This window comes from Phyllobates terribilis, unplaced genomic scaffold, assembly GCF_046119375.1.
Source record: "Phyllobates terribilis strain yellow unplaced genomic scaffold, ASM4611937v1 Scaffold_1__5_contigs__length_1240528914, whole genome shotgun sequence".
NCBI lineage: Eukaryota > Metazoa > Chordata > Amphibia > Anura > Dendrobatidae > Phyllobates > Phyllobates terribilis.
This window is the reverse complement of record NW_027362761.1, coordinates 1,128,888,599-1,128,901,943: the sequence shown is the minus strand read 5'-3', so window position 1 is coordinate 1,128,901,943 and position 13,345 is coordinate 1,128,888,599. Positions and strand designations below refer to the sequence as shown.

The 13,345-nt window shown below is 45.9% G+C and overlaps 1 protein-coding gene across 4 annotated transcripts in view; it reads right to left on the bottom strand.

The window, feature by feature from the left end:
* Positions 1-13,345, bottom strand: part of LOC141161763 (uncharacterized) — a 647,860-nt gene that overhangs the window by 357,678 nt on the left and 276,837 nt on the right. For all 4 annotated transcript variants that reach the window (XM_073647070.1, XM_073647060.1, XM_073647089.1 and 1 more), the window contains one exon: positions 9,028-9,113. In XM_073647070.1, coding sequence (XP_073503171.1) covers positions 9,028-9,113 — 86 coding nt within the window. The remainder of the gene's footprint in view (positions 1-9,027; positions 9,114-13,345) is intronic.

Genomic DNA, 13,345 nt, shown 5'->3' with positions numbered 1-13,345 from the left:
TAATCGGGAATTGCTGGCTATTAAACTCGCATTTGAACACTGGCGTCATCTCTTGGAAGGTGCTGAATTTCCCATTCAGGTTTTCACTGATCATAAAAATCTGATCTATCTTGATGCTGCCAAGCGCTTGAATGCCCGTCAGGCTAGGTGGGCACTTTTTTTCTCGCAGTTTAATTTTTCCGTTACTTACATCCCGGGTACCAAGAATGTTAAAGCTGATGCTTTGTCTCGCAGCTTTTCTCCCATGGTCGGTGCTGAGGAGGAGGGGAGCATTTTACAAGAAGGTGTTGTGATTGCTGCATTGGACTCCGTTTTGGAAGATGAGATTCTTAAAGCACAGGAGAATACCCCATCTAACACTCCCCATGGGAGGTTGTTTGTGCCTAGGACCTTTAGGAGAGATTTGTTTGTTGAGTGTCATGAGTCTCGGTTGGCAGGTCATCCAGGAATTTCTGAGACCAAGAGACTTGTGGGTCGCAGTTTTTGGTGGCCTGGATGGCAGAAGGAAGTCATTAAGTGGGTGCGTCAATGTACAGTGTGTGCTAGATCTAAGTCTTCACATACTCCTGCAGCGGGGTTGCTTTGCCCTCTGGAGGTTCCTAGTGCACCTTGGACACATCTGGCTATGGACACTATTACTGACCTTCCCCCCTCTGAGGGTTTCACAGTCATCTGGGTGGTCGTGGACCATTTTAGCAAGATGTGTCACTTGGTTCCTTTCATCAAACTGCCCTGCACTAAGACACTCGCTAAGGCCTTTGTCAAGGAAATTGTCAGACTACATGGCGTTCCTACTGACATTGTTTCGGATAGGGGACCTCAGTTCGTGGCTCGTTTTTGGCGTGCTTTTTGTGACAGATTGGGAGTTCATTTGTCGTTTTCATCCGGATATCATCCTGAGTCTAATGGCCAGACAGAAAGGAAGAATCAGGATGTTGAGCAGTTCTTGCGTTGTTTTGTGGCAGACAATCAGGAGGGGTGGTCTGAGTTTCTGCCACTTGCTGAGTTTGCTCTTAACAACCATACATCCTCTTCTGCTGGTTGTTTGCCTTTTTTTTGTTGTTCTGGTAGACATCCGTCTTTTGGGTCATTCTCCAAATTGGTATCGGCTGTGCCTGAGGAGGAGAGTTTTTCCGGTGATTTGGAGAGAGTTTGGACGGATGTGCATGGTAATCTTCAGGAGACTAACAAAAAATCTAAGAGGTACTTTGATAGGAAACGGCAAGAGGTTTTGTTTGCTATTGGTGACATGGTTTGGTTGTCCTCTAAGAATCTGCGGTTGAGGATTCCTTCTAAAAAATTGGGTCCCAAGTTTGTAGGGCCCTTTAAGGTGCTTCAGGTAGTTAACCAATCTGCTGTTAGGTTGGAGGTTCCTACCTCCTGGAAGATTAATCCGGTGTTTCATGTTTCTCTGTTGAAAAGAGCTTATGTGTCGGATAGAGACGCCTCTGCCACTGTTCCTCCGGTGGTGGAGGACGGGGAATACGAAATTCTAGACGGTATAGAGGGAGTTTGCAGTATCTCGTCGCTTGGAAGGGTTTCGGACCCGAGGATAACTCATGGGTGAGGGCAGATGATGTTTCTGCTTCCATACTTGTCAGAGCATTTCACAAGAGGTTTCCTGATAAGCCTGGGCCTAGGGGATCCGGAGGATCCTCATAGAAGAGGGGGTACTGTTAGAACTCTCCTGTTAGGTTTTTTCTATCTTGCTGGTCACATGACCTTTTTTGCCTATTTAATCCTGCTCCGCCCTCCTGGCCTTGCTGGACTTCATTGTAATTTCTACTCTTAAGTTAGCCTGGTGCTTAGTTACCTTTCTCAGTCAGTTTAGCTAGGTCTTCGGACCTTTATGTTCTATGTTGTGTGTTGGTCTTTTACTGCTACAATTTCTGCTAGGAGGTGTCCAACTTTATCCCAGTCCCTAGTTCTTGTAGGGATCCCTCCCTTGCATCTATAGGTCTTCGTACAGACTAGCCGAGTACTTTAGCGGGTCTGATCGCAGGATCAGGTTCCCCGTTACATCGTAGGGATCTAGCTTAGTTCTATTGAAGGGACAGATCTCCTTTCTTTCCTTAGTGCTTGTAGCAGATCATTGCGGTCGGCTCCCGGGCCCGTACCCTGGGGTCACTCTTTAAAAGAGGGTTTGTTAACAGTTTTGTCTCGTGACACCACCTGTGGTTCCCGGTAATGGGTACCGGCGCTGCTGCAGACCTCTGGGGGTGATGGGATGGCAGTTGGGATGTTTCTGCTCCCCACAGGCAGAGCGGGCCCCCAGGGCAGGGTTGATGCAGATGGTGATGCTGGGCGTTGTAGTGCAGGAGCGGTAGCATGGTAGAAATAACTGACAGAGACAGTGGAGTGCAGTCATCTGAGTTTATTCACAGTTCTTTAGGGTTCCTTAGGTACACTGTCCAGGTGTCAGACTCCCGCGTCGCACTGCGTTTGCCAGGCAGGGGTTCAGCACTCCTTCAGGTATATTAGAAGCACTTAACGGGACCCCATTTCTTTATGTTCAATCCTTGACTGACTTCCCGCGCTGGGTCTTCTCCCTCCTGCCCTGCGCTCCCCCACACACACAGTCCCGATCAGGTGCTCTGAGATCCCTCTGGGCAACCTGGAGTTCCCGGACCTACTTGGTGCCCTTCACGGCGGCTAGGGTGAGGTTGTGGCAACTGCACCATGGAAGTGCAGAAGCCTCCGGTTTTCCAGCCGAGACCTGGAGTAACACGGCTGGTCCAGGGACCGGTTCCCTTCTTGTGGCATGATCCCTCTGACTTTTGGCAGATTCGGGCGTACGGGTGCCGTCCTGCACTCACCGTACCCCCTGGGATCCCTTCTGTTCCTGGAGCATTCCTCCCTTGCTCCCACTCCTCTCCCGGGCCTCTCTCACTAGGCCCCACTCTGGAGCAGAGCTCCTGAAGAGACTCTGCTCCCCTCCTCTCCTCTTGCTGCTCACTTACTTTCTGCACTGCCACCCTAAGATGGCTACCCTTTATATACATCTATTCTCTAAGTGCTCCCCTGTTCTACGTCCTCCACCCACACCCACTACTGGTTCCTCCTCACTTTGGTTCCCCCCATCCAGCCAGGGACAGGGCAGCGGAAGAAGTACATAATGCCCTTCCAGCCGGCCTGGAGTAGTGTAGTGTTGAGTGCAGGTGTTGGGGTCCCGGGCAGTACTTCATCCTTACCTGAGAGAAGGAGATGCCACACCTCTAGGTGAGGTGCAGTGCCTCTGTGGCGACTGAACCCTCAGGGGCGCCACAAGATCAACTGAATCAATTAACCCTTGCAATGACAGAGCAAGGAAATCCTGCAGTGTTTAAAAGAATTGTGAAGCAGTCCTAATCAGTGTGACCAGATGCTGCAATCTTCTGCCTGTGGTATCCCCTTGACACTGGGGCTCATAAGGGAGAGGGGCATTTGAATTTGGGAGCGTAAAATTTGCTGAATTTCTTTTGGGGGCGAGGAGCCATTTCACTTTTCCAGAGCTTTTGTGCTACCAGTAAAGTAGAAGCCCCCTTTATTTCCATTGACAGCTGACGGACCTGAGTTGTGACTTGTTTATTTGTGGATTGATTAAAAGCTTTTTTGGGAACATTTTACATATGTTGCAGCAAGGGTAAACTAGACAATTAATACTTAACCTTTAATAGACTTAGTTAAAATAAAATAGAATTTAAAAAGATAGCCACGGTATATACCCAAATAAAAATAAAACCATGTCAGGTCAGGGACCTAGATCTCCCAAGACAGGCAGTGGTCGGTCGGGAGTGTAGATTGACCTGACCAGAGCAATGCCTGTTAACAGTGTCCAGCCAGTATTGATGGACAAGAGGAAATAGCATTAAGGAAGAGTAGACCGGTATCAGATATAAACTCTCAATGTTGTCGGTGGACACATACAGCCAGAATACTCACAGATTTAAACCAATATAAGCAGTACTAGAAAACTAGAAAAAGAACGTCCGACTCCTCACCCATGAGTTACGGAACATCTACGTGACCAAGAGGAGTTCTCCAAGAAGGGGAGGCAGGTCAATTTCCAGGGATGAGGCGTGTATATCTGCCCCTATTATCTCCCTATAAGGTCTGTGCTACTCCTGACACCCCTTACTCCTGCCCTTACAATGGCAGTCCACATCTAGCTACTGCACTTTTAAGCCCTGTGCTTTCCCTATAGTCCCGAAGCGTTTCTTCCAACCGGAGTCTTCAGGGGACTTGAACACATAGAGCCAGGCTGTTCTCTAACTCAAAGAGCATGACTGTCTCCACTACTCTGGTGAAGCAATTATCAGTTATAGTGCAGGGTTTATATAGAAAATCAGGTGTAGCAAGAGCATAATGCAATGATTTCATTGTCCAATAGAAGAAGTAATATGCTAATAACCACCGATGTGTATCATTAGGTTCATATATCGGGTGTCCATATCGCTGCAAAAAGCCCTGGAGTAGCATGTGGAACGCACGCCCAGTGTATGGACCACACGTCCGCTTGTGTAGACCGCAGCAGCATCACTTCCGGTGATGCGACATCCGGTGATGTCACATCCGGCCTCACGTACCAGCCAGAAACAGACGGTGAAACGCAAACCAGCCTGATGGACTGCAGGCACGTCACAACCAGTGAGGTCACATCCTGTTTCACCACACATGCCGTCCGGGCTGTTTACAGAGAGACACTGGATTGTTATGAATCGTTTAGATTCATAACAACTTTTGAAGGGACCAAACAAGTGAGGGAAATCCTCAATAAGCACTGGGCCATTTTGCGCATGGATTCCGTCAATGGAAACCTTCTAACTGACCGCCCTCAGATCACTTACAGAAGGGGTAGATCCATCAATGACAGGTTGGTTCATAGTCATTACGGAACACCTAGAACTCCTACCTGGTTGGACAATTATAAAGGATGTTACAAATGCCATAACTGTGTTGCCTGTCAATATATCTAATCTGGCACAAGTTTCAGAAGCAATGTCACTGGTAAAAGCTATGACATGCAACAGTTTATTAACTGTCGTACTCAAGGGGTGGTATATAAAGCCACGTGCACATGTGGCCTTGAATATGGAGGCAAAACCATCCATGAGTTTAGGCGCAGGATAGGCGATCACATTGGCGATGTGGAACATCAAAGAGATACCCCCCTGGTGAGGCATCTGAACTTGTGTCACAATGGTGATACTAAACTCATCAAGTTCATGGGGATTGATCACATATGGAAACCACAGAGAGGAGGGAATTGGGACAGGCAGATTCTGCAGGCAGAGACAAGGTGGATTTTCTACCTGGACACAGTGTCTCCGCTGGGCATGAATGAGCAGTGCACATATAATTGCTTTATTTAGTCCCCTATAGTTGTTCTTGATCTCCATCTATGGATCCATATTTGTGTCCAGGGCCGGCGTCAGCACCCGGCGTACCGGGGCAAGTGCGGGGGCCCTGAGCAGGCGGGGGGCAGTCCACTCGCCATTGGGCACCCCAGCGCTCTATGGGACCCGTGAGCGAAGGAGAGCGCCCACCCCCCCCCCCACTTGCTCAGGGCCCCGGCAGCCGGCGGCACAATACTTACCTCTCCTCGTGCCTCCGAAGCAGCTCCAGTCTCTTCCACTTCCTCTGACTGTGATGTCTCAGGTCAGAGGGCGCAATGACATCTTTACACCGCGCTCTCTCCTGAGCCGTCACAGCGCAGAGCGGGAAGACGCTGGCGATGCTAGAGCCCAGAGCAGCGGCAGCAGGTGAGAAGTGAGGTGAGCATTTGAATTTTTTTTTAATGTATGGAAGTATTGGGCATTATAAGGGGGGGGGTGACATCCTGCATGGGGCATTATAAGGGAGGGGGGGTGGCATCCTGCGTGGGGCACTATAAGGGAGGGGGGGTGACATCCTGCATGGGGCATTATAAGGGAGGGGAGGTGTGACATCCTGCATGGGGCATTATAAGGGAGGGGGGTGTGACATCCTGCATGGGGCAGTAAAGGGGAGGAAGTGACATCCTGCATGGGGTATTAAAAGGGAGGGGGGATGACATCCTGCATGGGGCATTAAAAGGGGGGGAAGTGACATCCTGCATGGGGCATTATAAGGGGGGGGGGTGACATCCTGCATGGGGCATTATAAAGGAGGGGGGAGGTGTGACATCCTGCATGGGGAATTATATGGGGGGAACAGCCTGCGTGGGGCATTATAAGGGGGGGGACAGCGTGTGTGTGGCATTATGTGGGTGGGGAATAGCCTGCATGGAGCGTTATATGGGGGCCAGTATCCTGTATAGAGCATTATATGGGGGCCAGTATCCTGTAAGGAGCATTTTATGGGGGCCAGTATTCTGTATTCAGCGATTTGCCGGTTTCTGAGCTATTGTGGAATTTACAACAGATATCGGTCATGTAATGTAAAAAGTGAAATCTTTGGCATTGTACTATATATATATATATTTCTCTGTGGTATCTGTGCATCATGAATCGGGGTATGTGTTAAAGAGGCCCACTGAAACTCTTTCGCCCAGGGCCCACAAAAACCTGGAGCCAGCCCTGTTTGTCTCCATGCATATGTGTTCATATACACACTCCTATCAGTACTGTTATCTTTCTGTATTAGTATACACGGTCTAATATATAGCTCTGGTGATTGATTTCACTTTAATCCTGTAACAGCCCCTGCCAGAGGTAACCCTTTTATTCTTGATATTTTCACCACTTATACAGCGTCCACCTTTTGCAAATACTTTACCGAATCTGATATATTACTTATAATTGGTGGTGTCTCAATGCACATGTGTCACCCAGTGTCTCTCCTCTAATGTCCTTCTGACATTCGTTTGACTGATGAAACATGTACATTGTGAGTCCCTTGTTAATTGCAACTATGCAACTTCAGTAAACAGCCCGGATGGCATGTGTGGTGACGTCACAGGATGTGACCTCACTGGTTGTGACGCGCCTGCAGTCCATCAGGCTGGCTTGCGTTTCACCGTCAGTTTCCGGCCGGTATGTGAGGCCGGATGTGACATCACCGGATGTCACATCACCGGAAGTGATGCTGTTGCGGACGTGCGGTCCATACACTGAGCGTGCGTTCCACACGCTACTCCAGGGCTTTTTGCAGTGATATGGACACCCGATATATGAACCTAATGATACACATCAGTGGTTATTAGCATATTACTTCTTCTATTGGACAATGAAATCATTGCATTATGCTCTTGCTACACCTGATTTTCTATATAAACCCTGCACTATGACTGATAATTGCTTCACCAGAGTAGTGGAGACAGTCAAGCTCTTTGAGCTAGAGAACAGCCTGGCTCTATGTGTGCTATAGTTCAAGTCCCCTGATGACTCAGGTTTGAAGAAACGCTTCGGGACTATAGGGAAAGCACAGGGCTTAAAAGTGCAGTGGCTAGATGTGGACTGTCTTTGTAAGGGCAGGAGAAAGGGGTGTCAGGAGTATCACAGACCCTATAGGGAGATAATAGGGGCAGATATACACGCCTTCCCTGGAAGCTGACCTGCCTCCTCTTCTTGGAGAACTCCTCTTGGTCCCATAGATGTTCTGTAACTCATGGGTGAGGACGTTCCTTTTCTAGTTTTCTAGCACTGCTTATATTTGTTTAAATCTGTGAGTATTCTGGCTGTATGTGTCCACCGACAACATTGAGAGTTTATATCTGATACCGGTCTACTCTTCCTTAATGCTATTTCCTCTTATCCATCCAATACTGGCTGGACACTGTTAACAGGCATTGCTCTGGTTGGGTCAATCTACACCCTCGACTGACCACTGCCTGTCTTGGGAGATCTAGGTCCCTGACCTGACATGGTTTTATTTCTATTTGGTTATATATCGGGGCTATCTTTTTAAATTTTATTTTATTTTAACTAAGTCTATTAAAGGTTAAGTATTAATTGTCTAGTTTACCCTTGCTGCAATGGATTATTTGACTGGGTATTCATTGTATCTGATTTAAATCAGTCTCTTTGTGCTATATTCTCGAACATTTTACATAACATTTTGGATCACATTTATCCTGTGCTCTACGCTGAGCACTTACTTCGGGGTTTCCAGCTAAATCTCCGAGTGACATGAATCATATGAAACCCCAAAAGGGATCCATTCACTATAATGAGGCTGCAGAGTTACTCTGGACTCCATCTGCCTTCTGTTCAGTGTTGGCCTTCTTTTCAGAAGTGCACAAAATGACCGCGCCTTTTATACACACCTAAAAAGATGCACACCACCGGATCATAGGCCAGACAATGTCCACAGTGACTTCATCCGTCTCATTATAGGGAATCTTCCGCCGGGAGTTCTGTCTGAATCATGCATTTGAGAAATTTACACAGAGACACCGGTGTAAGCTCAGCGTAGAGCTCAGGTTAAACGTGAGCCGAGCCTTACTGTGATCTTTGGGAGGCAAAATGAACAAATCAACAGCAGGTGAAGAATTGGTTTTATTTATTTTTTATGCTGTTTCGCATGCGGTATAAGTGATTAGACGACTTTATTCTTCGGGTCAGTGCTATTACAGCGATACCAGATTTATATAGTTTTTTATGTTTGGCTACTGTCACACACTAAAAAATGCTTTTTAATGCTAAAAGAAGAAGTTTTTGCATCGTCATATTTTGAGAGCTATATTTTTCCCATATTTCTGCCAACAGAGTTATGTTAGGGCTTGTTTTTTAACAGGACGAGTTGACATTTTCATTGGTATGTTTTTTGGGCACATAATGTTTTTGATCGCTTTCTACTCTGATTTTTGGAAGGCAGAATGAACAAAAAACAGCAAATCAGGACTGTGTTACAATGGATATGGGGTAAGCAATAGAAAAAAAAAATAGATTATCTAATTGGAGGTAATTACTAATATTAGTAATATTACATCTAGTACATATTGAAAGGGGATCTTTGAGATGGGAAAACCCCTTTGTGTGCTTCTTTAAATTCTTCAAAGAGAATATATTGAAAATATTTTAGTTTTTTTTTATTTTCTTCAAAAATTTATAATTAAATAGAAGTTACCTTTGGCAGCTTTATTTTTCTGCTTGTCCTGTAACTTTCCGAAGTCAGTAGTAGGAGAAGATTTAATAGGAAACTTTTTCCTGTGCCTGTTGTTTTGGAAACAGTTATAAATTAACGCCAAAATATTAATTATCACTATATTCACTAAGCATAACTTGAGTTTCAAGACTAAAAACATGACACATAAAAGCAAATTCTCCTTACATACAGTTTAAAGGGAATATGTTAGCAGGTTTTTTGCTATGTAATCTGAGGACAGCATCATGAGGTAGGGATTAAAACACAGAATTCAGCGATGTGTCACTTATTAAGCTTTGTGCTGTTGTTTACTTACACTAAACTTTTATCACCAGGACATTATCATTGCTGTAACTAACTGCCCAGTAAGCAGTCCTCCAACCATTCCTCCTCCTGTGTCTATTGTTAATAGACAATGTACATACAGAGCCTGGTGTGGGCGGAGTTAGCTTTCTGAGTTCTGCTTCATGCTGCATCTAAGAACTCTGATTATGTCAGCACTGCTATACCCAGTAAACTAAGTGACACATCGATGGAATCAGGGTCTCTGCCCCTACATTATGCATCTCTCAGATGAGGTAGCAAAAACCTTGTGACACGTTCCTTTTATGAAAATGGGTGAAATACTCCAACAGAAATAACAACCTACAATACGATATACACTAAGAGTCACTCCAAATTACCAAGTTCATATGTGTACATATACTGTATATTTATTATTTTTCTAATCACATTGTGAAATAAAATCTTATAAAGATTTGATTTCACAGTGATTAGAAAGATAATATATTACAGCACACAATATCTATAATAGAGGAAGTCAGGATTATAAAGGGTCACTAATAAGTTAAAAAATGTTGTTGTTTTTTTTAAATATAAAACTATCAATTGTTTAAAAAAAGCCACGTTATAAAATTCAAAAATGAGTCAAGAAGTTAATTTGAGTATGTTCACATATAGCCCATTTGTTCCAAAAATTGTTGCACATGAATATCAGTTCCAAGTATCTGAATGTGTTTCGGAATGAGCATGGATTTCTGCAAGCCCCATTCAATTGAACAAGACAGTCACAAACTTACCATGTGTGAATTTACCATTAGACTAAATTCACACATACATGTTTATTTTTATAAACATGTAAGGCCTTTTCAAATGAGCAACTGCTGAGCTCCCCAGAGATTCGATTCTGAAAACAGTGCTCTGCAGTCTCTGAATGGAGCAGACTTGTACATGCATGGCCTCTGCTCCATTCATTATCTATAGAGCTGCTGAGCGCTACGCTCGGCTATTTCCATCAGTTCCATAGACAATGAATAGAGCAAAAGTCAAGCATGCGGCCCTCTCCCTGGCTGAGCTGTAGAGACATGTTCTCAGGATTGCTGGGGGTCTCAGTGGTCAGTCCCCTAACAATCATTAAGTTATCACTTATCATCAGATTCGGGGATAAGTTGATTTTTTTTGTAATAATTAGTGTTGAGCAAGCACTAAAATGCTTGGGTGCTCGAAGCTCGGGCCGAGCTCACCGTGATACTCGGGTGCTCGACCCGAGCAACGAGCCCAAAGTTAGTCTATGGGAGACCCGAGCATTTTTGCGGCGGCACCCCCGGCAGTATGTAGAAAGCCTAAATAGTGCCCAAAACGATAGTGACAGTGTTCAAAAGACATGGGGACAGCATGGGGACCGCCCCAGGAAGCATTTCTGACCCCCAGGTCACTGCTGTCAACAATGTGGTCAGAGGTATTAAGCCACTTTTAAGGGCTCACAATAAAACGTTCAAAAACGAAACTGAAACGGTTTTCCTGTGAAATATGTTAAGGAACTTCCTTTCCAGGGTAAAGACTTGTGTATAAGGTAAAATAATTAACCAAAAACAAAAATACTCCTCCAAGCCTTGGACTATGTTCACAAGTAGCATTTTTTATGCGTTTTTGCACTTTTGTATTGCTTTCAACGATGACAAATGCATTCACCGGGAAATGTCATTTTAACATTTTACAACCTTATCTGGCCATGTGCTGTGTGACACATGCATACAGTGCTGAAAGGACATGGGAACAGCATGGGGAAGACCCCTGGAAGCATCTGACACTCAGGTCACTGCCTAAAAGTTTGCCCATCAGAAATGATCCTTGCCGCATCAGAAGATGCTGACTTGCAACTATCCCCATGCAACTCCTTGTCCCAGGGCAGTGTTCAATTGTACCTCCCCCATTTCTTGCAATGCAAGCAAAAGTGTGCAGCCTGCCACCCACCCAACCCCAGGCTGCAATACCATACTGCTTGCTTGCACTTGAAATTGGGCCTTTTAGGCATGTGGAGGCGGAATCTGGCCACCACGTCATGGCTGTGTCAGCGGCCTGGTATCCATACTAAGTCCCCAGCCGCCCGGAAGCCGGGTGTCCACGCTTGGTCCCCAGCGACCAGGGGGCGGTCGGGTGCCCACACATGGTCCCTAGCTGCCTGGGGGCGGCCGGGTGCCATAAACGGTCCCCAGCCACCCCTATTTGAAGGACAGCCTAACCACAAACACGTGGACAAGTGAAAGTGGCCAGGGATGGTCCATCTGACTTACGCCTTCACACTGGGTTAATATTGTGGAAGCTGGGACACAGTTGGACACTGGGATGCAACACGTCCTCCAGACATAGAGGATTGCGGGTCCAGGGTCAATCAGGCTTCAACACAAAGTTCAGAAGGTAGGCAGCAGCAGTGGTTGGCCTCCTACACAACGAGTAAATTATTCATGATCATGAGGCCATCCATCTCCTTAGCTTTCTGTTCCTTGGAATGCAAGCGCATGTATGTAGTAGCGGCTAGGCCTGAGGTGGTCAGCGTTTTGGCGCATATCCTACCTCCTCCGAGGATTGCTGGATGTTTTCCTGCTACTATCCCAGTTCTATGACTCCCGTTAAAATAAAACTTCAGGTTGGTGGCAAAGGAGAAAGAGCAGGAGGAACAGGGACCATTCACATCAATATCAGGCCAGTCAACCACACATGTCTTGTAGGATATGTTTCTGTACCAAAAGGAGCGGTTCGGCTACACAGTTATAGGGCATACAGTGAGTGCAATGCCTACCAAAAATTTTGAGGCACTCCAATGCCCCTTGGAAGTGACATGGATGTCAGAGGGCCTTAACTAAACCGTTTTTTCCATTTATAGCAACTGTGTCTCCTGTACACTGTTGGCCTAAGCAGTGAATGGAAGGCTTTCCAAAAATTATGAGGAACTGCAATGCCCCTTGAAACACACGTGGATTACAGCGTCGTGCTACCCATTATTGGGGAGTGGGTCTCCCTTAGTGTTCGCCTATGCATTGAAAAGCAAAAGCTGACTAAAATTAGGAGGAAATGCAATGCCCGTTGGAAGAGTCGTGGAGGTTAGAGGTAACTAAAAACAACATTTCAATGCCCCTTGGAAGAGCTGTGGAGTTCAGAGTGGTTTAACAAGACGGTTTTAATGCCCCTTGTAAGAGATGTGGAGGTCATATTAGCTTAACAAGACATTTAATGCCCCTTGGAAGAGTGGTGGAGGTCACAGTAGCTTAACAAGACGGTTATAAGGCCCCTTGGAAGAGACATGGAGGTCACAGTAGCTTAACAAGACAGTTTTAATGCCCCTTGGAAGAGATGTGGAGTTCAGAGTGGTTTAACAAGATGGTTTTAATGCCCCTTGGAAGAGACGTGGAGGTCACAGTAGCTTAACAAGACAGTTTTAATGCCCCTTGGAAGAGTCGTGGAGGTCGCAGTGGAATAAAAAGACAATATCAATGCCCCTGAAAGAGTAGTGGAGGTCACAGTAGCTTAACAAGACGGTTTTAATGCCTCTTGGAAGAGCTGTGGAGTTCAGAGTGGTTTAACAAGATGGTTTTAATGCCCATTGGAAGAGACGTGGAGGTCACAGTGGCTTAACAAGACAGTTTTAATGCCCCTTGGAAGAGTAGTGGAGGTCGCAGTGGAATAAAAAGACAATATCAATGCCCCTTGGAAGAGTGGTGGAGGTCACAGTAGCTTAACAAGACGGTTTTAATGCCCCTTGGAAGAGCTGTGGAGTTCAGAGTGGTTTAACAAGACGGTTTTAATGCCCCTTGGAAGAGACGTGGAGGTCACAGTAGCTTAACAAGACAGTTTTAATGCCCCTTTGAAGAGTGGTGGAGGTCGCAGTGGAATAAAAAGACAATATCAATGCCCCTTGGAAGAGTGGTGGAGGTCACAGTAGCTTAACAAGACGGTTTTAATGCCCCTTGGAAGAGTGGTGGAGGTCACAGTAGCTTAACAAGACGGTTTTAATGCCCCTTAG